This window comes from Ammospiza caudacuta, chromosome 10, assembly GCF_027887145.1.
Source record: "Ammospiza caudacuta isolate bAmmCau1 chromosome 10, bAmmCau1.pri, whole genome shotgun sequence".
In the NCBI taxonomy this organism is placed as follows: domain Eukaryota; kingdom Metazoa; phylum Chordata; class Aves; order Passeriformes; family Passerellidae; genus Ammospiza; species Ammospiza caudacuta.
The window spans coordinates 22,865,038-22,892,674 of record NC_080602.1 but is presented as its reverse complement, the minus strand read 5'-3'; the positions used below and the strand labels follow the sequence as shown (position 1 = coordinate 22,892,674).

Here is a 27,637-nt window from a genome sequence, read left to right as displayed (position 1 = left end):
GCTTCATTACAAGATCTCACTGTGGGCTCAATGGGTAGCTGAGGCATGCTGTCTCCTCCTTTCTGATGCTGGCTGGTTAATCAACTGCTGAGTTATAACTCAGACAGTGAAGCTTTGATAGAGCTCCCACATCTCCTTAACAAGAGCTGCTTTGCTGCTATTGCCACAGTACAGGGAACTTTCATTACTGTGACACGACACAGACACAGGACAAATTGATTTAGCTATTCAGAAATTATTTAGCCTCGGAGGTATGGGAAATGATTGCTGTGAACATACAGTACATAATAAAAGTTCAGAGTGTGTTTATAGAGCGAATAGAAATATTTCTGCTGTTCTAACAGCCTTTTGAATCGTTCTGCAGCATGAGTTTTCAAAGCAGATCCCAAGCAGGCCCATGTCCTATTTTATCAACTTTCAGGGAGCTCCCTGACACTGACCACAGCACCAGCAGCCCTGTGACACAGGTATCCACTCCCCAAATGACAAGGCCCTCAATCATGCATGTTTTTACTCTCTCCTCAGTGATACTTTATGCCTGGGAGTTCTTGAATTATGCTCCCTTAATTATTTTCTTATCAATAGTTTCATGCTAAAACTCAAGAATGCTTCAGCTGCTGATGTAAATAACAGCTAATGCAAGAAAGAGTATCTTGATTTCTTGTCATCCCCAGTCTGCTTTTTCCTAATGCATAAACTAGAAAAAGAACCCATTAACAGGTTCAGATCACTTTCCCAGTGCCACAGAAGTCAGGGACACAAACCATGGCCCTGCTTCAAATGATCCAGTTTCAACAAACCATTCCTTTCTTCAATGTTTCTTGTTGCTAGACCAAGTTCTGTCAGACAAAATCCATTACATTAATTGCTACTTTTTCTGCCGGGCTTCACACTGCTCGTGGGGGAAGTTAAAAGCACAGCAGCCAATTTCTAAACTAAGAGTTAAAGTAGTAGAATAGAGTTTTCCACACTACTCCCTTTAATGCAGTTTGAGAGTATAAAAGCCCATTATAAAAGTGAGCACTTTAATTCACAGCATTCTAAAACAATGATCAAAATAGAAACAGGAACAGGATAGACCTATCTTGAGGAAAAGAAAGAAAAAAAAGAGCTCTTGAAACTAATATTTAGACTAAAGCTCTACCTAAAAGACAACAGCAATATCACAGCCTTGGAGAAAGGACCACTTGATTTCAGCTGATTAATGTGTTGCTATTTCAAAGGGCCTAATAACTACAAGTTAAAGCTCTGGAGGTTTGGGAGCTGTTTCATCTGAAAATCATTGAAGAGGGGTCCAACTGTTCCTGTCAAGAAGCATGGAGTTTGAACAACCAAGAGAGTGGCCCTTTTGACAGCAGCACAAAAGATGAGAGAAGGCAGTCTCAACTGAAAGTAAAAACAAACCCTTAGAAACACGTTTCAAATCTGGTTTTTCTGCCGCTCTGGTTCCAATTTAGCATCTGACTATTAAGACCAGATTTTAGACGGGTGTCTACTAAAATATGCCCATAAAACATTTGTCACCAGCAAACCCACAGTCATGGGATAGAACAGTTTTAAGAGGCTTAGAAACCTAGCACAAGATAGGATTTTCTGCGTGATTTTTCCACACAATAATTACAATTTTTCTAACTGTAAAATTAACAGGCTCTTTTTGACCTGGTAAGCCTTTTTGGTGCAGTGAGGGATGCTGTATTTTGTGACAGAATAACTCTTGGAGACGAGTGATGGGAGGAGAGTGATACATTCCATCAGATGGAAGAAATAAAAGTGAAAGGAGATTAAATGCATGCGAGGAATCTATGGTATAAAGTTATTTTCTTGGTCAGTGCAGGCTCCAATGCTAATGAAATGCCTCATCAGCAGAGCTGTGAAAAATATTGTTTGAAACCCCAAGTTTCAAAACCCACAATTTAACTGAACTCTAAACTTCTAACAGCTTCATCAAAAGTTTCCTCGCGATTTATAAACACGTTCTGTGTAACTTGTGAAGGCATGAGAAAAACTTGGGCTGATATTGCTGTGAACGTCCAAGTTTGGTTTTGAACTGAGCTACACTAAACCAGATCAGTGAATTTGATTTGAAACAGAAAGACGTGCTCCCCCTTATTTACAGGGGAGAGGAATTTTGTGTTTTTAACTTATTTCTGGGCTACAGACTTTCAAGTTGCCATGAATGCAGAAATGAAGCCCATAAAAAAGAAGAAATTTTTGAGAATAAATATTCAGAGATGAATTCTCAATTTTTTGGGGGTTTCTAAGCTTTCTGCTCCAAACAAAATACAGGATATTAGCCAATAACATAAGATACTGGCTCCCCAAAAGGGCACTCGAATCCCTTGGAGGCAATAAGCCTGTCGACAACAAATTATTTCTGACAGATACTTATTCCTGCCCTTAGACAGGGAGAGCACAAGAGCAGAGGAGAGAATGAACACACTCACAGAGAGCAGTACATTTGTGCACATATAGCTGTGCATATGGAGACATCTCTTCCAGATATGGGCGATATGGATGCAGGAACACAGCAGGGCTGAGCCTCCACTGACAAAAATCAGGGTGCCTGGTGAGGGCCCAGCCTGATTGGAGTGCAGCAGTGAGGGCTGTGCTCCTGGGCTGGCTTTGCATGGAATAGTGAGAGTATTAAAAAAAAGAAGTTATGAAAAAGAATGGAAATTATCTTAATACAGCCCCATCTCGAGGCACAGCAAAAAAAAGGTTGAGGAAACCACATAGCATGTACTTCCCACTAAAGATCCTCTTCCAAAGAGGCATTCCAGAGTCCTTGTGACTGATACCCTCCTTCCCACATTCACCTGATGCTCCCTCACCTCACAGCGTGCTCTTACTGCACTTCACAGCTGCGAAACTGGAGCTCAAGGAGGGTCAGTTCTGAGCAGAGTCACTCCCTCATTGCAATGCTGTGCTGGAGAACGTGGCAGGAAGAGAAATTACACTTAAATAAACCAGCACCGGCAGAAGAAACCTATTTACTTTAGATTCAATTTGTTTTTTGTGTCCCTGGCAGAAGAACGGGGAGCATCTCGACGGCGGCGCGGAACGTGCGCTGTATTGAACGGCAATGACCAAAATCAAAAATGACCTGAAGGAATGGAGGCCTTTAAATATTTATGCCACATTACAAATCATCTCTGCATTGCTCCACACACCAGCGTTCAACTTACTAATTTTTTTGAGGGTGTACCAGAAGGCAAAAAGCTCTTTGAAGTAATTGTGAGCACAACCGGAATTCAAAAACAAAGGCACAAAAAATCCACTTCAACATCCCAAAAGCCACACCAAAGAATCAAAAAACCTCAGTCTGCCTAAAGTGTGACTGCACAGAACCAAGAGGTAGAAATAAAGGACATGTTTGCACAATTTGTTTTACCATATGCATGAAGCTAATGTTTTTTTTTTCCTCAGGTAATGCCTTGGATAACAAACAACAAGCCGTGGTTGCCCAACCCAGTTTTCTGCATAGGCTAAATGACACAAAGCCATGTCCTGCTGCCATATCCACATCCCAACTCTTCCCAACTGCATCTTGCTGAGTCAATGGCCCAGGATTAGCTCAAGGAGGAAAAAGGGGGCGCAAATTGCTGGGGAGTACTCAACTAGTGCTTGACAATTTACATCACATGTGAAGATTAAACAAGAAAAAGGAGTAAAAGAATAAAGCCTGTGGAGATGGATGGGAACTCTGGTCAGCATGGTCACAATTTTACAAAATATTCAGATGCAAAAGAAAAAAAAAAAAAACCAACGTTCCCCACTCGCAACAAAAAAAAAGATTCAAAACCAATAAAAATAGTCCCAAAAAACATGCGAAAAAACTCATACTGTTTAAGTCAATATGTGTTAGGGCCTTTTTTGTCATTGCCTGATTTAGACTCTTCAGGGGGATCTCATTTTCTCTGCTGCTGGTAGGAAGTAGAGACTCATTTGTGTTTTAAATGAAAGCTGTGATTCATGTGCAATCACAGGACTCTTAAGAAATGGTGCTTTAAGAAGAAGCATGTTCTGCAAAAGTCGCAGAGAAATCAGAAGAGCTGACAATATTGCAATCTGTTCTCCACCATCCTCTTGGGACACTGCCGTCGGAAACTCCATCAGGGAAGGTTGGGATGCTACACTCAAGACTGCAAACACTTACAAAATGTCCCCACTCTGAGCCTGAATTACTGTTGTCATTACCACGTTCAATGGATTTATCCCCTACTCATAACAATGCCTGGAATCAGAAAGAGATAACAACAAAACAAAAACTAAGCTAATTAAAAAGGGACGGTTTTCTTTTATTCTGATTATTTTTGTTACATTAAATGAGGTTACCCAGCCTAGAAAAGTGGAACCAAGATCCATGGGTATATTTCTGTAATGAGGAGGTCAGGGAAGAGGCACTCAGTCTAAATTTATTTCACTGAATTTATCACTTGTAAAGTCTGTGTGTAATCTAAGATTTCTATATTGCATTCCAGCTATTTGACAAATACCTGGCACATTGGTCAGTGTGGATGATAATTCCAACATGAAGGGGTGCAGGCCTGGGGGTGTCACCTCTGTCCTCTAAAATACATGCATTTAACCCTCAAATCCAATACCCACTAGTCTAGTGGGTGCCTCTGTCCAATTTTCTTGTGGTTCCTACTTTATCCCTAATCCCTATAAGAGTTTAAACCAAAATCAGCTCCAACAGGGGTTTTGGGTTCTATATTTATGTATGTACAACAGTTTTAGAGTAAAAGATTTCAAATCCTTTTAGGCGGCAGACACTGAAGAAATAGCTGTTTGCCAACATGCTGACTGGTCTAATTTTTCCCTCATGCTTTTATCTAACGTATTTTACATTTCCTGTGCCAAGTAAAATACAGTTAAGACCCTCAAGCAGTAAAGCTTAAAATCAGGAAAAAAAAAAAAAGGAAAGAAAAAAAAATATTACAACAGTTTTCGATGTTTTGGGGTAATCCTCTGGGGATAAGCCAGGGGAATAAATCTGCATGCTATTTCTAAAGGGGTTACTATCACAGACTAAGGTGACTGGAGAAGATCCCAAAATAAAGAGGGGGTGACATGCAAGGGGGAAAAAAACAATCTGTTGCTTTGTATCATAGATAACTTAAATGGTCATTTTTAATTCTCATGTTTTCATTTGATTATCAGTAGGATCACAGCTCTGGAATTATTCTCATACACAAAGTTACAATCTATTTGCAGGGAAGACAGGCACTATGCAAGTTAAAAGCCTGATCTTATAGTAAATAATTCTTCCAAAAAGCACCAGAAATAAAATATTCGTGCTATTTAAAAGAAGGCAAAGACGTAGGCAAATTTTATTTATTCTGGATAAGGTGAACACCTTAAAAGGGTCATGAAAAAAAAATAATCATTAGCTGAGCTGATAAATGTCCACTTATTTGGAGATATATTTGTAAACATTTTGAGAAACATTAGCAACAAGAGACAGATGGTGACGTAATTGTTCACAGTGGAAGGAGTGGTGGTGGAAGTGCTCTTAAATTTGGGCTCTCAACTGGGTTCCAATTGGTAACAAATGGGAGTCTTAAATGATCATGTTTAAAGTACTTTAATGACTCCTCCTTCACGTTCATAATGTAAATTAGAATGGGTAAAGGAAAAAGGGCTCTCTAATAAAGCAAACATGTTAAATTAGACTGTGTTCAGCGAGAATCACACATAAGGTTACTTCCCTGGCATCTACAGCTATGGCACAGGGGGAAAAAGAAAAAATCAAAAACCAGGTTTGTAGAACCTGGCAGTAAACCCAGACAAATGAGGAATAGATGATTGTAGCACCATTAGTGCAAAACTCCCTGGTACTCTCTATTCAAAAACCTCCAGTCCTAAAAAAAAAAACATTTCCAGACTGAAACAGAGCAAAGGAACAAAACAATAATTTTTAAAAATCCCAAACCAGTAAACCAAGACCACAAACCCAGAAATCTAAAAGCACCTCTAAAGCACATATAAAGCAGTGAGATTATATCTTTAAAGGCAAAGAATTCCAGATTATTTATCCTCTGTCCTTAAACTGTACCTGGGATTCCCCAGCACATCCCCATGCCAGAGCCCAGAAAATCTCTTTATCTGCCTGGGATAGATTTCCCACAGTGAAGAGGAGAAATGCAGTTCATAACCCCAGCCCTCCCCACACCTGACACACACCCAGGACACCAGGAACAGTGTGATTACACAACACTTAAACAATTCCAGCAGGTTCATAATCTGCAGTGTGACAAAATTGCTGCGTTACAGAACAAATGCATGGAGCTGACTGAGGCTCACTGTAATTATACCCTGGATATGTTACCATTGTAAGCTAACAGCAGTGACACACAAAAACACCCCCTGTATATTGACAGCATGACTATGTAACAGAGATTTTCCACCAGCAGACCTGTAGCATCTTGCTTTCCAAAACACAGAATAATCTTTAAAAAACTAAAATTCAAAAAATTGCAAGACTCCCGCAATTTCAGGCAGCTGTTCAGGTAAAGCTAAAGCCAGGAGATTGTTTATTTTAATAAAGCTATTACATGTGCAACTCCAAATTAGGAATGGCAGGAGACTGGGGGATGCCTAAACCATCACCACCTGTTTGCCCTGAAAATCAATTAAAGTCACACTATCACAGCAATCCCTTCCTAGCTAATAAAAGTTATACAGCTTCAACATGCAGCTTTAGGTGCTTTGAGGGAATGTGCCTGAAATCTAAATCCTGAGTCTCACATTACTTCAACACTAAACACAACTCTGAACCACTGTAAAACTTGCTTTTTTGGGGTTAGAGAAGGTGTTAAGAGAAAAGAGATCCCGAAATGCTGTTTTGATGCAGTGGATTGAACTAATAATCAGTAAATTCTAATGATTCAGCCAAGAACATTATATAGAGTTTGAAGTAGGAGAAAACTGAAGTCCTTTATGACACATGCCTGTTCAACATATTCTGTGCTGCAGAACAGATCCAACTTTACAAGTTGAAAGCAAGGGCAGTAGAGACATCCCAAGTGTTTTAGTAATTAAACGAATATGCATAATGAACCATATGCCCAAAGGGCCTGTTCTTCATGTGGGCCAGATTTTTGTTTGAATTTTTAATTTTTATATACAGATGAAACATTTCATGTAATATAGCAACAGTGCAAAGGAACATGCTATGCAGGAAGGGAAGGAGGAACTACCCATCTGAGAACGATCAGAATACACTTGATGAATTCTGCTCCTCAATTTCCGATTCAGAGCCAAGAGGGCTTTAAAAAAAAAAAAAAAAAAGAAAGAAAGAAAAAATCTTTTTTCTCCTTTGAACAGCTGTATTACTCATCTGCTCAGAGTCTAGAAAAGAGGCATTGAATATATGTATATTTATATAGGTCATATTTATACATTTATGTGTGAAATGGATTTGATACACCAACACATTTAGATGCTGCAAGACTAGCAAAAACACAGACACTATCAAATTGAAAAGCTTCTGATCCACCAGAAAAAATAACTACAGGATGGATCTCTGGTCAGCAGGACCTGTCACATTGTGTGAGCTGCAGTGAAACAGGACACACTCACATCTGTCTGTGAAACAGGAACGGGCATTTGGAAAAAGATGGGTCAAATTCCACTCCTGTTACAGTAATGTTGCCCTACTGTGAACGTGAGGATACCAAAGCCTTGTTGCAGAAATGTTAAATCTCCCAAGTTCTCTTGGGGTGGAGCTGTGCTTCTCCTTTCTCAGTAATATTTACCTTTTTGGTAAATAGGTAAATTTTTTTAGCCATCCCTTCCCCTAAAGTACTTTCCAAGCAAAAGCAGCATCTTTTGCAAATGAAAACTATTTAAAATATCTGGACTGCCAAATAATAAACTGGTTCTTTTAAGTGGTTCTGATCCACTTAAAAAATTAGTGACACTGTTTTTACCACACTGACAGGCACTTGTCAGTGTGGACATTCTAGTTCAGAAGCAGAAAAACTTTCCTGCCTTGAGCTTTACCAGCTTTCTGAGTGCATTTTTGTTTCAGGCTTCATGGACCAAGAGAACCCAAATGCTAATCAGACTTAGTGAGGGGGAGGAAAATTTTGGGAGTAAATAGCAGAATGCCTCACAGTAGCTGGGGAAACACTAGCCCAGCAATAAGGGGTGGAGACCATAATGTGAGCACTTCCCAATTAAAAGGGCGACTTTTCATCAAATTCAGCACTTAAACTTTTTCTGGCACTTCAGGAACTCCTATAACCAAAAGTAAGTGGCATGGCAATGTAAGAGCAACCCTAGTCTCAGGACTTTGAGTATTTAAATGCTGAAATAGTCATAAATAGCAGCATTCATTGCTCTCAGTCCTAATTTGGGGTCTGTGCTTTTGCCACTGCTGGCTTTGCATGATCTAGTGGTCTCCATGGAAAGACAGATAAACTTCAACAGCTGTCAGAAGGCAAAAATTGACAAGGAGCATCACCTTGCCCGACTGTTTAAATCCTTTAAGGAAGTGTTGCAGCAATTAGAGAGGGAGTTTAATCTTTGCAGAGTGCATTAACACTCTCCGACCTCCCAGACAATAGATCAGGCCTCAGACACATAATGCTTCCCCAAGGCTTTTTAACCAGAGCATTTGATCTCATCCCCTTCTCTGTGTCTTACTGTAGGTATCCCTGTGTGAGACAGGATTCACTGGGCACTAAAGGACCACTGGCTCTGCCAGTATTCACACAACTTTCAAAAAAGAAAGCAGGGATTGCTTTCATTGCAAGGCGTGCTGCTGCAGTACTACCGCTTCCCAGAAGAAGGAGAAAAAAAAAAAAAAAAAGAAAAAGAAACAAAACAAGATTAAAACCATCCAGAGTAGCTCTGCAAAATGTCTTCATTTTTATTAATCTCATATTTCCTTTCTACTGCCACTGTTTATTTCCCAGCTTTGGAATATAAATCTATTTTTTGGAAAAAAAAAAAAAAAAAAAAGCTTAGATTAGTTTTTTATTCATAGAAACAGTTATCTGATAATATTTTCAAAATACTTCATTTCTTAACCCCTGCAGAGGGACTTAAGGGAAAGGGAATTAGGAAGACAGGTCTAGTTTATTAAGGAAATTGAAATATATCATTGCAAATAATTTTCCCAAATGTGTACATGGAAGTATCTGGGGAAGTTTTCTTAACTGCTGGAACAAGTCATCATCTCATTCCTGATGGGCATGTTCAGTTAAGAAAAAATAAAGAAGCTAATATCTCTGTATCAATTATGCATTTCCCATTTAATATTCTAAACATTTTAAGAAAATTTGCTTAGTGCAAAATTTTTAATGGAATTAGGCTGTCTTTGCCATCGTGTTCTGACAGAAGCCACATCTCCTATGGCCAATACATAATGGGAGGATAAAAGCAGCTCACTGGATTCCTACCCACTGCTAAAAAATGGGTGTTGCACTCTCCCTAAGCACTGGGGGCTCTCCCCCCTATGCAATGCTTTTGAGGTACCCTTATGGCTCAAAAATATTTAGACGAGGCTATTAATGCTTTTCATTAGCAGCAGGGTTTTATTTTACTTTTGCAGACCTACAAAAAGTGCCTTTTTGTGGAGTGCCTGCATTACAAAAAGGTTTGGCTGCTGTTGAAATGGGTATCTCAAATTTGCCAAGCCAAGTGCATCACAAATGACAAAAAGGTCACATATACCCAGTATATTTAAAAACAAGCAAGCCTTCAAAGTCAAAGTGTAATGCAGTTATTTCTAATCTGAACAAACAATAGAATGCATCTAATGAAAGCTGACAATTGGCTTTGATACAGAGATGTGCTGCTCTCCTCTTCCATTAAAAGATGAAAGCTGAAGGGAAGTACAGAAGACAGCGACTTCTCCCAAAACAAAAGTAGAAAGTTCTGAACCTGAGCTAGCAAAGTAGTTAAAGGCTGTTTTAGTGAAGACTTTTGCTCACCTTTGGCACTCATCTCTCAGTAAACATGCTGACTTTACACAGGTAATGCTAAAGGTAAAATAAATCAGCATATTAGACTGGTACAAAACACTACATGTTCTACATACTTATTAACGCTTCTCAAAATCACAGTACTACCTTTAAAAAGGAAAAAACACCAAAAGCAACCAGCTAAGCTTGACTACAGCGTGAATGTCACAATTAAGAATAAGAGATTTAATTTTCATGAAGTTGTGGGGGAAGAGATCAAAACTCTATTGATGTTATTGGTAGCAGTGCAAACCTTTACTGTGGAAGCAGTCAGATTTATAAATAATTAATAGTAAAGATTTTTTTTTTTTTTAAATCAGATTTCTGGGATTTTGCAGTCATCCCACTGCTCCACATTTATTTTCAACTGAATATTAAAAAAAAAGAGAAATGTAAGGGACATACCCTTACATTTAAGGTATTTTTACTATTACTGCTATCCTCAAACAACCCAAGAACTTTCTGGTTACTTAAGAATTACCTCTAAGTTAAAGCACATCGTAGTTGCTAATAAAGAAAAGTAAAGCTAAATGAGAACAAGCTTTTTAAAAAAGTGTATTTGCTCTGCAGCTTCTCTACTAATCTCTTTTTATTTCAGAACTTGTAAAGGATCCAACTCTTTCTTATTTAAAAGAAAAAAAGAAAAAAAAGAAAAAAAAGCCCAACAAGCAAACGCCTTAAGAGAAATCCCTCAAGGTGTATCTGTCTCCATCATAAAACCAAATGTTGCATTACCTTCAAATAGGAAATTTCTTCCAGTTGTCACGATTTCTGCAACTAGCGTTACATTAGCACTGAGAGAAAGGGTGAATTAAATTAAAAATAAAATAGTTCAAGCAAGAGAAAGAAAACCTGCCAGAAAAATCTGACAAAAGCCTGAATGCCAGAGCTGGCTCATTCCTGAGGGTCCATCGCCATCTACAGGCTTTTCCTCCCCTCAGAAAACATGATCGTTCTATTCACACAGGATCTTTGCCCAAAACGAGGATGTAGATTTTTTAAACTGCAGTTAAATAATACAGGTTTGCTGAAGCTAATGGAGTTACAGTGATTTAATCCACCTAAAGATGTGTCTCTACTTATTCCTTCATTTTGGAAGAATTAAAAACTTCCTCTATGCTTCAGGGGAAAGCAGTGTTGCTCTAAGCTTACATTTGTGTTTAATAAAAAAAAAAAAAATCTACATTTTTAAAACTAAAAGAAATAAAAAAAAAAAAAACACTGAAAGAGGTGTTCCACCAATGAACCAATGACATGGGCAATAATAGTCAATGTCTACAATTTTCCTGTAAAACTGACTGCTTTAAAGTACTTTCTAAGAGGTGTCAGGTCAAAGTAATGTGAATAATGAAACAAACCCAAGCAGATGCTGACTGAAAGAAAATCAATACACCTGTGGCTATGGGGGGAAGAAAAGAGCACACTAAGTATAAGAATTTTTAATTTTAATGGAATTTTCACTTCCTTATATATACCTTTTTCGTCCTACATGCCATGGGTTTCCTGCCTTTTTTGTTTGTTTGTTTGGGCTGAGCCTTATGTTTTTCCCATAAAGCTTGCAGAGTCTAAATCCATGCCAACTTTGGGAATTTTACAAATAAGCTTCTCAAATTCTGGTATTTCCAATAGTGGTGGGTAAGTAGCTTCTGTCTCACACTCCTGTTTAATGAGTCTCACGCAGATGCAACATTCATTCAACTCAGAATACTAATTTCATCTTTGTTTATGCAATTTCTAGTCTATGAATAAAGTGAACTTTCAGAAAAAGCACCAGGCAAATTGGGAAAATGAAAATTACAGAATCCTGACATGGAAAATCATCCCTTTAGGATCAGATAAGGTAGCAAATTATTGCAGATAAATTTCTCTTGGTTTTCAAGCTGCCACTCAGTTCAGAAGAATTACAAGTCAGAATCCTGTGATAAGAATCAAAAATTCAGAAGATGCCCATGAGTTTTAATGGGCATCTGAAGTTTCTCTAAAGAGAGAATTTTAGCTTCACTGAAGAGAGTTTCATTTAAGACTGCAAAATAAATACAGCCCAAGAGAAAAGCAGCTTTCAGGTAGTGGGCATGTCAGCCTTGTTCAAATATTTTCTGGCAAATTCCTGAAGTCAGAATGGAGGTTTGTAAGATAACTATAAAAATCATGAGCTAAATTCATCTTTGACACAATCCAAATTTTTGCAATTTTGTTGGGAGTAAAGGAACCAGTGCTGCCTTGCTGGAGAGAGAGTTTCACTTTTTCTAAAACAGTTAAATAATAGTCAAGGTAAAAAAAAAAAAAAAAAAATTAAATGCTAATGTGTGATTACTCTCACAGTTGGGAGAACACAGAATATCTGCTAGTGAGGCAGGAGTGTTAGACACAGGAGTTCAGCAGTGTTAAATATACAAATAAACCCAGCAACAGGCAAGAGTATTATTTTGCTGTGCTGAGCAAAGCAAAATAAATACAAGGCATGCAAAAATAAATATGAAAAGTACAAAATAGCATAAGATCAACAACAATCTTTTGCAAAACTTCAGGACTTTAAAAGACACAAGGCGTTATATATGAAGGAAAAATAAAAAACAAAAATTAAAAGGGTTTCATAAATCAAACGGTGAAAGTACAACACAATATAGCAAACTCCAGCCAGACCACAAAGAGGGTTTGCTCTTCATAAACATCAGATCAGGCAGCTAAAATTATTACCAAAGCTCTCTTGTAACTGTCACCTGTGGTGGGTATAATTACAGGCTACTGCTGCAAGCACGCCCACGTCATATGGCAATAAAAGGACCTACAGCTTGCCAAGACCAGGCAGACAATGGAGAACACACACCACCTGACGAGAGCCCAAAAAGATCAGCCAGGGAGACTAATAAAAATGACAGCTTCGAAACAAATGACAAAGCTTCAACCACAAAAAAAAAAAAAAAAAAAAAGAAAAAGGAAAAAAAAAAAAAAAGGCGATATCAAATTAGCTGGAAATGCAAGCACTGAGCAGAGTTCTCCAACAGGTTGCAACTTGAGCACAAAGGGAGGAAGGATTTGTGGATGCCTTTAGTTCAGGTTTTTGCTAGAAAGAGCCCTTTTTAATTTGCCTTTTCTTTTTTTAATTAGATAAAATGTTCCCACATTTGACCTTGGCTTTGTGGGCTGTCATTAAATGGCCAAAGAGATGAAAACTACATTTCCAATCTGGTTTGGGAGACTGACAGACACACGTATCTATTCAGGTATCTTAGCACCAACACCTTCCAGGGATAAATCCACACACTATAACAAAGCTGAATTTCTTTCTCCCTGCCTTAATTCTCGACTGGATGCCTGCATACACATTTCTGCTGACCAGCTGCAGAGAGGCTTATCATACATCAGGACTGTTCTTTTACCCAAATACTTGGACCACAGAGTTGAACACACACAGCCAAGGTATTAAAAGGCTTTATCATCAATTAAACCCAACAAAATGCAATTAAAGAGGGAGAGGCAGTGATTTTGGTCTCTCTCATTACCAGGGCTGAGGGAATCATTTCGATGTGATGCATTCAAGTTTTGAGTACATGGCACAGAAAGCCTCAAAAATATCAGCACAGCATAATTTAAGAGGAAGATCCCCAACCCCAAAATTAAGGGAATTCCTATACAGGGTAAATGCCTTGTTAAGAACACACAGAAGAAGTGACTCCTCAGATGCAAAACATAGTTTTGCTTTTTATTTTTATTTAGGAACATTTCACTGGTAAGAAGCAAATTCCCAAAACTTCTGAGCTGGAAACATAAGGCCATCCATTTTTTTCAAAGTTAAAAGGGATATTTGTACTGGTCTGCACTCAGCTCCATCTCACCCTGAGTCTAAAGCTTCAAACTCTGCTTTTTAAATCTTGTTTATTGTGTTGTCAAGGCTCAAAGTGGTTATTTCCCTATTAACTTTGTCCTTGTTTGTTCTTGCATTTTTGAAAGAGCTGGAAATAACATGTGTTTACTTTGCTGTGTGTCTCTCAGCATCGTCAATATCACTGTTGCTATTCCAGGAATTTTAACTGCTGCAGCAGAGCAAAGTCTGGGATCTCGAACTTAAATCGTATTTCCCCCTTCAACCACGGAAGAACAATAGTGGAAATGTAAAAACTGCAGGGGGAAAGGGTGAAACCATCCCGTTTAATTGTCTGGAGGAGCCTGTTTCCCATCCGAGCAGCCACTTGTGTCAGGTACCACCGTACTCCTGACAGCTTTGCTCCAGCCCTGCTGCCTTTGCACAGGCACTGCCACGAGCAGCCAGGGGCAAGCAGGATGCAAACGTTTCCTCCTTCATTAGGAAAATATTCTATTGGGATATAACAGCCTGAAATAAAAACACACCTCTCCACTCCACCCTTTTCACACCAGAGTTCGAGACAACGGTATTAAAGATGCGCCTTTGCCTGGGATTTGCACAGGGGAAAAGGGGAAGAAATGTTGGGGGCTCTGAAGAATTACTTACTAGGTGAAATTCCTCCTCCAGCACCGGCTCTAGCCTGAACATGAACGAATTTCTGTAGCAAGGATATTTTACAGCTCCCCTATTTAAATAGAAACTGCCTTCCATCCTTTGCCGACTGCTTCTTTAAAACTGCAGCAAAACACAAGCTGCAAATGGGCTGAGAACAGCCCTCAGCAAAAGCTCTACAGTAAAACGGATGTAAAGACCATCTCTTTTGCATTAATACTTTTTTCCTTCTTTTTTAAGTTTTTTCTTCTTCCAAGTTCCCTATTCAGTGTTTGAAGAATACTCATTCTTCTCTCTTTAGGATTACATCTATTCATTTTATTTAGCTTTTTAATGTGGAGACATTTTAATCTACCATTACTTTAATGCTGTTCCCGAATAGTTTGGGAACAATGATTTATATTTCATCTTCAGCTGTGAGGATGAAAAAAAAAGGGGGGGGGGGGGAGAAAAAAAACTAAAAATGACTATACCCTTCTCATCAGTTACACATGTAGTTAAGGCAGGGTGGTTTGTGTTTTGTATCAGGGAACTGCTTGTTCAAAATTAGCAGACAATCCACAGGGAAAATCAGAAATATTTTAGGGGAGCTCATGTGAGAGCACATTTTGCTTCCCCACCCTATAAAAGAATGAGTTATTACCACCTACTGGTAAATACTCAGTTAAATTAAACCTCCCTCCTCTGCTTGGTTGGCCAGAGGTGCAAGAGAGGTTTGGTGACTCCAGTCTCTATATTATTCCATAGCTGCTACTGGTCTCCCTTCTCCACAGATTTCTCATGTTCCCTGTGAAACTTTCATCCCAAGAGTTTCCTCTTATTGATCTATAACTCCCCTCCCATCAAGGAAAAAATACAATAAAATAAATCACTGTGTTGCAAAACAATGCAGGAGTTAAATTGGATGTTTTACCCGTATATTGTTGTCATCTCCAGGGTTGAATTATGCTCAGCACAAACAGGGCTGGAACATTTTGTGCTTTGCTTGGGAAAGCCAAACCATAACATGCAGGAGACACTTGTCCACATACAGAATGAGAGATTTACCCCAAGTAAACTCCAGAAGGCTCAGATTTTGAGTTAGCAAATATCTTTCCTGAGGGGATGAAGAACATTTCCCTCTTACTGATAAGCAATTAGCAATTTCAGAGGACACTGTCAACAAGCCAATGGCCTTTTGCCTGCAGTTCATCACTATAAATATAGCCCAGCTCAACAGGGATCAAAAATTGCTCATGTCTAATAAGATGATTGGTATCTTCTCTCTGAGATGAGTTTAGCTGGGCTCAGATCCAGCTGCTGTATCAGGAGCTGAAGTGGCAGAGTGCTCCATCACACACTCAGGAGGGATGCCCACAAGTTCACAGGCTCTGTCCTCTCTCTCTCTGTCACTGCCCCAGACCTGAAGCAATCTGGCAGAGCAATGCACACCCCTGCAGCCTCACCCAGCCAGCCCTGGGGCTCCTAAACCTTCCAAGCAACCCCAGCCCAAAGGGACAATGCCCAAAACCAGGCATCCCCAAGCTCCCTCTAGGTTTAAAGAGCTTTGGAGATCTCAATGGAGAGCAGTGACAAAATCCCACCTCTGCAGCAAGGAGCACAAAAGTTCACATTTGGGTTGTGCTCCCTTACTCTTGCATGAGCCAGCTTTCTGGGAAGCCCAAAGCGCTCCAAAATGACCCCATGCCTGTCCTTTTTCCCAGCTGCCCACCATTAAATAGCTGCAGGGAGCTTGACCAGAAGCCCCACATTTCCAACACATTATGCTGCATCACCACACGCTCCTCCCAGTACCAAACCATCATAAAATAATTAGTGGACACAGTGCAGTGTCACTGCAAAATAAACAAACACTGCCTGTGCCTGCTGCCTCCCTTGTCCGGCTGGCCCCTGCTGAGCTGGAAGCATCACTCCCACCTGTCCCCACCCTGGCAGCAGCCTGGATCAGCAAGAATCCTGAACTTGATGGAGTGGGAAATGCTGCCAGTGCAAATGAAGGATTCTGGCATGGCTGAGTGTGCAGGGACCCTGAAGGAATCCAGAGCAGCACTGCCAGCCACACCAGAGGTGCTCTGGTGGCTGCTTTCCCATCGTTTGCCTGATCCTGTCAACGTCTCTTGCAACTATCATGCAAACTTTAAAAATATATATATATATGATAGTAAAAATTCCAGTCAATATATCCTTTTAATTTGCACCAGCTTATATTTTTTTAATGCAATTACTGTAATTTCATTAAATGGCATAATTACCATTAATGCAGAGAAAAGTGTCAATAGAAGGTGTAATTATGTTGTATGAAATCACAAGCACAATGTGCAATGATGCATAATTCCTCATGAAAAGCATTGTGACTAAAATTAACTTTTAAATATTTTAAAGATACATATAATACAGTAAGAATGATTTGGTTATTACAGACTTCACTTCCACAACCAGCAAAGGGGGAGCAGAGCAGGCAGGGAGTGTTTGCATACAGAAGGAAGGTTCAAAAATTTGGCTTAAATGCACAACAGGAAGGTAAGAAGACAAGTTTTTGTATGCATGAGTGGGGAAAACAAACAGGTTATAATCAGACACAAAAGCTGAGTTGTGAGCAGACATTCCCCCAAGCACACCACAGGACACAAATCCAGATTTTGGACACTAGTAATGCTGTGTGGAAGTGATGTCTCAATGGAGAAAAGTGTGGTGAGGAAGGACTGAAGAGGACCAGGGTAAAATTACAACACTGAGAGTGCAAACTGGTAGAAAAATGTCCAAGGTATGATATGGAGTCTGCCAGGCACATGGGAAGGACCATACAGGGATGTACTGCACTATGTGTCCTTCACTTCAAAATAAAGACCTTTTTGTGACATATGTTTCAATCAAAATGTATTGTGTTGAATACAGAGATAACTATATCAGGATTAAACAGAAAGGGATGTTTGAAGGTCTTTTTGGTCTTAAAATCTACAAATTCCCCCCAAACCCTGAACTGATGGAGAAGAATACACTAAGTAATTAATGGTTATCTCTTGGTATATGAACACTGTCAACTCTACATTTTTCACATGGGGGAATATTCCTGATATTCCCAGGCAGACACAACCATGTCTGGCCATTTTTAACACCAGACCAGTGAAGAGAGGCAAACTATAAAGAACCCAGAAATTCAATGTGTGACCCCTTCCTCTGACCCAGGATGTTTTCTCTGGTTGTGTAACACCATTTCCACCAAACCCTTTATGCACAGGGCAAACATCACCAAAAGTGAAAATTTGCTCTTCATCTCACCTCCCTTTTAACCCTCTTTCCTAAACCTTTAAGCTTGAAAAAAATCTGATTTTACATGTGCTTCAGCACAGCCCAGTGTCCTCTGTGCCTATACAATTAACTCAGATGAAAAATCATCAGATTAAAAGCACAGAACGCTGATGAAAAATGTGATTACATTTTTATAGCACAAAAAAATTCATCTACTCACATGTTCTTGGACTGTCTCCCCTCACCATTACACCCTAATAAAGAAATTTAGCCTGGGATGATGAATCTTATAAATGAGGCAACAGAGTGAGAGCATTTTTCTCATTCACTCGTGTCCTGCCTGTGCTGTCCTCTGTTTCCTCCCTCTTCACCTGTCCCTCTTTTTCTCTTACACCCCCAAAAGCTGCTGATGTCCTTGTCACACACACGAGCTGTGGCACTAATGGGGAGGGAAGACTGAAACAGGAAGGTGAAAGATTCCATGTCCTTGGCTATTGCTGTCCTCTGACAACCTCACAAATATTTTATCTGTCTGGCAGCGGGTTTTGTCTGATTGCTGAGGAAAACAAGGCTCTCATGATTACACTGCCTGCTTGTCTTCCTCCTCCTCCTCCTCCCTCACTTCATTCCCCCTTGGAAGAAGGGGCATGGGTTACCTGTAGAGGGAAACCAAGGGAAATACCGGATCAAAATGGTAATTGCCTGGGGCCTGAGAGACATCATCTGTAAGGCAAAATAATTTTTAAAAAACACATTTTCTAGTTTGAGGGCCTAACTGGCATCGAAGCTACCAATAAAGGGTTTCATGAACTCAGCTGAAAAATGGGTAGAGAAGCTTTGTGCATCCTCCTCACCTCATCTTTTATCCACATGAGGAGTGGATTTTCCACACAGACTGGGCAGGGAGGGATGCTGCACCTACTGTGTTGTGTGCGTATTTTCAATACTATGAACACTCGCGCTGGAAATAGTGAGAGAGAGAGAGAGAGAGAGTTATATAATTAGCATTTCATTTTTAGTGCCAGAGCTGAATTATCTCCATGTGAGAAAAATCAGATAGACTTAAATTTTGGGTTGTAGAAGAAGCCTGTGGTAATTATTCTTAGAGTTGAGTATTTTTATTCCTTTCCCATTACCCACTTCCTTTCAGGAAACCAGGAGTATTATGGTATCCAGTAAAGATGCTAACAACCTGTAACTTGTAACCTGCTTATAACTCTTTTTGACTGGAAATAAATTCCTTTTTCTGTGCAACCATTTTCCCACCTCTCCACCCCTTCCAAACTTTTCCTAGGTCTGGAAAACTGAACTTGACAGCTGTAACTTCACAAGCACTTTGGTGAAAAAGAGCAATCCTTTTAAGTATGTGCTTAGAATTCTGCTTACAGTGATGGCAGGACATGGACACTAGGATTTTATCCTCTCATTCCAGCCCCAGCATGAACAACCACCTGATCGCCTTGGACACAATCACAGAACTCCTTTGCACAGCCACTTTTATTTCAGTGGTACCAACCACTCTGCTCTCCAGCCTTAACTATATATAATATATATAATATCTTCTGAATCAATTTCAAGAAACAGGAAGACAAAAAATTAGAGAGAAAAGACCCTCTTCATCCTACCCACTCATCTGTGTGAGCCATCCCTCTGACCTACAGAGTGAAGACAGTTCCTCTGCCCTTGTTTTGAAGGTTCTTTCAATCAGGACCAGTCTACTTTACCCATCTGTGGCAAATACACTGATGTGTTTTCCTTAAAAAATCCTTTAAGTATGTTACAATTCACAGACAGTAAACGCAGGAGAAAATCTTAGCGATGTGGATGTTGTATTGCCTAATAAACAATAAACTCAAAAACTTACTTTCTGCATGCTGGACCACCACAAAACGATTTTTGCAACCTTTAATGGCATGCCAAACATTTCAAGCATGAAGAAAATGTCACACCGCAGAATAAAGCGCAGGCAAAATCTTTTTGTGCTTGAGTGGATTATGAGAAAACTGCAAATGGGGTGTTTACTACCAAGAGGAAAAAGAAGAGAGATGAAAAGCGGGATAGGCAGGTGGAGAAGTTGGCTTTTGGTTTACAGAGTGCAGTAGAACACACTGACCAGCCTTCTCCTTTTCTTTTCTTTTAAACAATGTATTATTACAGTCAGGAGAATAAATTTGCAACAGGCAATGCCAACACAGGCAGAGCAGGAATTGATAACCTGCTGTGAAGTGATGCCTCACTGCAATGGAAGATGGAAGGCACAAAACCCATCAGAGCTCACTGTACCACTGAGATCAAAAGCATCTCCCTACGCCATCTTTTTGGCCACCACCTCCTGCCTTTCCTACCCCACAGCTGCCATGTTTCAAATTAAAATAATTCAAAATTCCAGAGTGGCCACACAGTTACAGCCTGTGCACGGCGGCATCACCCACCACAGACATGGACATCCCCAGAGCTCAGTGCAGAAGGTGAATACCTCTGCTCCCAGCCAGGAAAAGCAGCTCCTGAAGGTCTCATTCCCATCCCCACCAGGCCCAGTGTGGCCCAAGCTGCCCTGCAGCCACAAAACAGCAACAACAGCCAACGAGAAAGGGCTATGCGCTAGTGGGGAGGAAGACGCGGGAACACTGATGGGGAGGAAGGCACAGAACACTCCAGATCCTACATCACTCAGCCCCATGCAATAAAAGAAGAAATCCACTTACCACAAATGCTATCAGGCTCTTCACCGTGGACTCCCAGAGAAAGCAGCTCCAAAGGAATTGTATTGTATTCCATATTGCCATGGTGATTTTTTTCACGCGATCAACATTTCTTGATAAGATCTGATAAATATTGAGTGGGAGGAGGGGAGGAGAAGAGGAGTTTAATCAAACACACTAATATCCTACTATTGCTTTAGAAAAAGGGATAATTTAGTCTACAAACGCATGCCAGGGCACATATTACAAATAAAGCCTCTATTTCAAACACATTCGCCAGCTCCTGTCTGCTTTCTGATTACACCCAAACCTTCCAGATTTTCCTCATCTCTTATAAAAAAAAGGGGAAAAAAAGGCACAAACTGCTGCCAAAACTAAATAAAACAGTTATACAAACCTACCTTTATCGTCATTCAATTCTTAAAATACATCAATGTCTCAGGGAAAGGGACAGAGAGAATGTAGTCTGCTGCTCTATTCTACATGTTTTGGACTAGTCCATAGAAATAAATAGGGATTTTTAGACTTATTGTAAGGCCTCTCAATTTAAAAAAGAAAAATGGCTATTGTTCTTAAATCCTATGGATTCTCTACACAAGGAATTTAGCCTTTCTTCACAAAGAAGGGAATAAGGCTCTCATTGAGCTTTAAGTGCTGCGAAGTGTGCAAAATCCACAGCTATCATTTTCCCCACTCTGAAGCACAAAGCAGAACTACTGATGCAAGCCAGATCAGAAAGCAATTTCATGTTAACACAAACAAACCTTTTAATATATACAGAAATACACTGAATTTACATGTGTTTGGCATTTTATGCATAAATAGGTTTTGTTCTTGCAATTGTGCTACAGCAATTCAAACCTTACAGATGCAAAAGCTTAGCCCAGACCCAATTTTCACCTTTTTAGAAAATTTGCGGTTCTCCTCAGTAAAGCGCTTTTCTCGGGGCTTGAATGTTCTAATACTTGCTTTTATCTAGAAAAAAAACAATTAATAAAAATAAGACCATGTAGTTTTAAAGGGATTATTTAATTTTCATAGCACCAGCACTGCTCAGAAAGATCAGGAATTTCAGCATCTCTCAATCTTTCCAGACTCTGTGTGACATAGCAGCTACTTTTAGTACATATTTGCTACAATGAGGATGGTGAGGCACTGGCACAGGCTGGCCAGAGATGTTGGATGCCTCATCCCTGGAAACATTCAGGTGGACAGGATTCAGACTAATCTGTGTAGGGGAAGGTGCCCCTACCCATGGCAGGGTGGGCTGAATGAGATAAGCTTTAGGGTCCCTTGGAAACCAAACCACTCCATGATTCCATGCTGAGGAAAATGCAGACAGGTTAAATTGGGCAAAGCTGGACTCACTTGAGCAGGAGGAGAGATGTGGCACAGCCCACGATGCCCTTAATAAATAGGAGTTAAACTCAGTAAAAGACTGGAGGGCATAAAGGATTGAGACTGACTCAGCCACCTAAAAACTAAGCACTGTGTCCACGCCTCATTAATTTTCCTGTCAACACCCTGGGAAGAGAACATCCTGGGTCAGCTTTTCAGGGGAGAACTAGGTATTAAAAGTAATGTATAATAAAATGAACCTGAAGCCCTGTTTTGGCTTGTGCAGTAGAAGTCGTGGCTGCAGCAATCAGCACCTCTTTCCTAAAGTTCTTGTGGTTATTTGTCCCTCCAGAAATGCCCCTTCTCTGTCCCATCCACAGCTCTGAGAGCCCAAATCTTCTTCACTCACAGCATCAAACATCCCTCCACCACCAGATGCAATGGGGACAGGACTCTTCTGGTTTGGCTCCTGGTTTTAAAAGCAACACCCCCACCCTCGTCCTTGCAGATTTGCACTTTTCTTCACTAGCGATAAGAAAAAAGAAAATACTTCACTTACAGGATTAAATAGGACATCCAGCTCCAAGTAAATTACTCCTTTTGAAGCACGTTCCAAGTCTTTATTCTTCAGTGTGTAACAACTTTGTTTACCGTTTCTAATCTATAGTTTGGGGTGGGGAGGAGAGAAAAAGCATCAATATTTTCCTGGCTGTAATCCTCAATATAATTTAAAGACAGTGCAAACAAATAAATAAATATTTATAACTCAAGCACAAAAGATTAAAAAATAAAAACTTCTCCCAAACCCTGATAATATACTCAGAGCCTGAAATACAAAACAACTGTTGGATTAGAGACCTATAAAATTGCAGATTAAATCTCTTACGGTCCAACTTTAATTTTCAGACCTTGTACTTTATAGTAGAGCATTGCACGCAATAACCAGTCTGAAAATTCTGCCCTGGAAGCCAGTGAGTTGATGGGAAGTAATCAGCCTCTGTTATTACAAGTTTAAAATGGGATTTTTCTTCCAAAGTTTAGGAAAAGAGCCACAAACAACAACTTTAGCTACCTATTGCACACTCCAGTACACGAAACCACTTCTTAATGCTTAGTTTATTGCAACGTTATCAAATTATTACCCAGCAAACAAATGCAATCCAAAGAAATGAGCAGGCTGAAGTGGAGCAAATGCTAATGTAACAAATGTTCAAAATTAACTAATTCATGTAAAAGACTTCTCCCCCCACCCCACCCCTGAATTTCAATACCACTTCTCTGCTCTGATCAACCCATTGGCCCTATCTCATTAAGTATCTATTAAACAAAAAAAAACAACCAGCCCAAAAACAAAATACCTTCCTTGCCATTTTGTAAACTATTTGGCTCAAAGCAAAAGCATTCTCTCTTCAAAAATGATGGCAGAAATGTATTTATTACACACAGTGGGATATGTATTGATTAAACATTTGGCTTTTTAGGAAGCAGACCAGTTAATTCTAAACAGCAGTAACATAAAAACCTGCAGCTTACCAAAAAGCTATATTGAGGGACTGTAATGATCAAAGATTAAAGATAACGGAGGAAATTTGGGGGCATGAAATTGCAACCATATTTAAAATGGCTATTGCTGCTCTGGCATTTAGAAGAGACACTCCTATAAACCATGGTGGAAATGAGTAAGGAAAAAAAAAAGGTGTAATAGGAACAAAGTGATTTCACAAGACAAGGGAAAGGTCACTTTCCTTCCCAATGCTGCTCCACCCTTTCTATACCAAAACAGCTTGTCAAATGGTACATGGGATTTTTGCCCAAGGGTTTCTAAGGGATCTCACAAGGACCAACTTTGCATCCTCAGTGGTGTACAGCCAGGAACTCCAGCTATTTCCTATTTTCTCACCCAAAGCTCTACAGTTACAGAGACCTCTGTGGAATTCATTTAATACTAATAAATAAAAACAATAACACTAAACTGATCACAAAGCACCTCTGCTTTCACCACAAGAGAGCACACAGAGTGCTGGAGCTGGCAGCAAAGGATGCTGCAGGAAAGGGGCAGGTAAAAAAACATTTTGCAGTCCTGCAGGCTCAAAGCAGAAGAGCTGCCAAAGTGATTAAACCCTTTTCTAGGGCCAAATGGACTGGCATCAGAAGGTCCTTGGGCCAACTGCCACATGCAGCATTGTCAACCCATCATAAAGGTGTCTGCTCTCTTACCAGTCTGCTTTTCCCCCCTTCAAAAAAAAGGCAAAACAAAATTGAATTTACTGAATGAAAACAAAATTTTGTTTGGAAAATAGTGGTTTGTTAAATTTTACAAATTAAAGGACAAATGGTTTTACTGATGGGGTTTGAGGTCCTTGGTGCAAGCAGCAACAGGTTTAGCCTGTGCTTTGATTCATGGATTCTGCTGTGAAAGGACAAAATGTACTTTATTCCCAGTGTGTCTGCAGAAATGCAGATGTCCAGTATATATCACAATACCCTAATTCTGGATTCCCCATGGTTATCCATTTTGGAGCTGAATTTCCTTATATTTCAGGTACATATATTTCTCATCACATTTCAGCCAGTTACACCAGAAGCAACAGCTAGTGGGAAAGCCTCTTTATATTCTTTGGGATATATTTCTTTCTTACATCTTTCAAGAGCATAACCCACAAGGAAAAGAAATGTGACACAGAGCTAAATTGATAGAAAAAAGGAAAAGAAATGTTTCTGAGTGTTTGAGCCTGATAGTGGTGTTCTGCACTCAAAAAAATGCTTTGGGAAAAAGACTCTTCATTTTAAAACCTGGAGCTGAATCAAACATTTTGGGTGTGCCTGCAGGTGTTTTCAAACAGTAAGTTTTAAATCAGCAGCAAGTAATTTCCACTTCTGTATCTGTAAATAGGGGTTGCTTGGGAAACTTCTTGAATGGTGTCATTATTATTGTTGCTCCTATTCTTAAATTGAACAGGGCAGGAAGTAATGCAGTGCAAATACAGTTTTAGAGTCAGATTTATTTAGCATATTTAATTCTAAGTGTTCAAACTATCTGGAAAAAATGTGCAAGTATAACACAGCCTAGGACTAAACATTTCTACAGATATTTTAGCTTCAGACTTCCTTCAGAGGGAAAAAAGCACAAGAATGGCAGCCTGTGAAATGGCCTGTCTCCACTGCATTTTCATTTTGATAAAAAGAAAAAAAAAAAACATGAAAAAAAGTCAACAAAGGACTCCCTTACAGTTTTGGCACTGTGCTAGGGCAGTGTGGTTCAGCAAAAGGTACTTTTGGGTAATTCTAAGACCCATGACTGCATGGAGATTACACTGGTGGCTTGGGTCAACTGTGCCCACAAGAAAACATGCAAAAAAGCCTTAAATACTCCTCATTTCCCCTGTTCTTGGGGCACAGTTCAGATTCTGTCCAGCTTCTCCCCCAACCTGAGAGACAAACAGTCACAATAATTTCATTTTGCATCTATTTCTTTCTGCTCTCTCTCTCTCCCCAGTCTCTGCTATTCCCAAAGCGCTCAAATGCTCTCTCCAGCTGTGGAGAAGAGCAGCCAGGGCTGGGGTCGTAGGATGAATCTCAATGTCAGAAAGATCAGGTTTCTTCTGCCACCCAAACACCTTTTGCTACAAACCTGATGATGTCACACAGACTTGTCTCAATGAGTAGTTCTGATAACTGTGTCTAAAACTGCTTAACATCTGCTTATGGGAAAAGGAAGGGAAAGTTCAAATTGAATGTGAAAATATCTGCAGGTAAGCACCTTAAAGAGACATAATCAATATTATTCCTTTATTGATGATGTTTTATATCCTCACAGAATACTAATGCCTGCATTCTCTGAAAGCTTCTTAAATAGCTTACTGGGGCTCAAGCACCAAGAAAGGCCGCCCATAACCCTGGGATTAACACCAGGACAGCAGAGCCTACCACACCCACATGCTGCATTTTGCAAGGTCACCATCAAAAACATAGTCTGGGTTTTCATCCCATGGGAATTTCTGATATTTGGGGCATTTTCCTCTTCTGAATCAGCACAGAAAGACAAAATCACATCCATATTTTCACAGAAAGAACTATATATTGTATGTCACATCCCTTCTCCATACAGAGCCACGAAAAGGAAATTATCGGTTGGAAGAAAAGCTGAAATTCTTTTTTGCAATAAATATTTCAACCTACAGAGGCACTTGAGGCAAAACACTCCCTGAAGTTGCCTCTAACTGAAGGAAATGTTGAGATACACGAGACCACCATCCAGTCAAGGTCCAAAGTGCACCAGGTTCCTCTCAAATGAATGAATATATTTGCTAAACTCTTTGCACAGATGTCCCCAGTAAAACAAATGTGACTAAACACAGTATTGATGTAGCCAGCCAATGCTAAATCTATTAAGCAACAACCTTCTGACCGCTTGGGAATTTTAATGAAATAGCAAAAGCCAAGATTGATATGACACAAAACACGGAGAAGACAGGACCCTTACGCAGCAAAGCGTGGTTTTTCATTGCTCTTGTCTTAAAGAAATATGGTTTAGAGGCTTTTTTTTTTACATTGATTTTAAGAAAACTTCACTCTGTATCCAGCTTTGATGCAGATTCAATGTCATATATTGATGACCTGACAGATGAACACTGGGTTAAACCTCTGTACATCAACACCTGTGACGTGTGGAGAAGGTAATGGCTACTCTCCAAGGGTAATTCATCTCAAGCATTTGGAACCCCTGATATTCCTGCTTGAGCTCATTGCTGATGCACAATGTCATCCCATTTGCCCTGCATAACATAAAGCTGTCTTGTAATAGACACACACCTCCCCTTATCAAAGGACGCATTTCCCCAGGAAAAGATGAAAGCAAACCACATATTTGATCCACCTGCACGTGAATAAAGAGGGTTTTGTTCTTCCCCAGTCTTGCCATATGCACCGAACCAATTTTGTACAAAATGCTTGTTCCTTCACCCCAAACTCTTTACCCTAAACATCTCACTTTGAACAACCTCCTGTGGGATCCAAAGTGGAATGGAGATTTGGGTTTTTGGCAGAGGACTGCTATCCAAAGACCAAAGAGATATGGAGCTGATGGACTGAAAGAAACCAGGCAGGGCTTTCATATGAGGGCCTAGAGCCAGTCTGAGGAGGAGCTGAAAACCCTGGGAGCTCAAGGATCCTAGGTGATACTTGAGACAACATCCCTGTTGGTACTTTTTCAGTGAGCAGCCAGGGGCTGGGGGAGAATCTAATGCCAGAAACAAGACTTTGTTTTCCCTGGGAGAGAGGTGGGGTATTTTTGCCCATTCCAAAAATCCTGGTTCATGATCAGGATAAAAGTCAGAACAGACAGCACCCTTCAGAGCTGCCTCCATTGCGTAAACACAGCAATTTCACTTTTCTCAAACTCTAAAACTTTCTCCTGGAAAAGACTATGCACTTATGGTAAAGTGCTAAGTAAGTGCGATCGTCAGGTGTCTCCTCTCTGAATCCAGACCATGCTTTAGACAATCAAGCTTGCCAAAGGCACACTCCTTGTTTTCAGTGTATCGTTGGCTACTAACCTTTCCTGGCACTTCAGAATATTTCATAGACCTCTTCCTGTTGGCTGGAAAGAAAGGGTGCAGCTGAGGACTACTCTGACCTGATAATCCAGCAGATAAAAAAACATTCCATTCTGCGCTACAACTCCTCACTCAAAGGCCTTTCTACATGAGGATATTTGATATACTCTGCTTTCAAATTCATTGAAGCACACTATATGCTCCCATGTCTCTAATAACTTGCAGCCTTCTAGGAGATAGGAGTCTCTTGAAGCAGAAGAAAAAAGACAGACCCTCACAAAGACACACGGTTGCCTTTACTAAGATCTAGGACACAAAGGAACACAGAGACAGAAAGGACTT

At 39.9% G+C, this 27,637-nt stretch overlaps 1 protein-coding gene across 1 annotated transcript in view; it reads right to left on the bottom strand.

Moving 5' to 3' along the window:
- Positions 1-27,637, bottom strand: part of MCTP2 (multiple C2 and transmembrane domain containing 2) — a 107,488-nt gene that overhangs the window by 25,109 nt on the left and 54,742 nt on the right. Inside the window, exons 16-18 of the mRNA XM_058811034.1 lie at positions 22,300-22,401; positions 21,303-21,377; positions 20,406-20,525 (exon numbers count right to left, since the gene is read on the bottom strand). Of these exons, the coding sequence (XP_058667017.1) occupies positions 20,406-20,525; positions 21,303-21,377; positions 22,300-22,401 (297 nt within the window). The remainder of the gene's footprint in view (positions 1-20,405; positions 20,526-21,302; positions 21,378-22,299; positions 22,402-27,637) is intronic.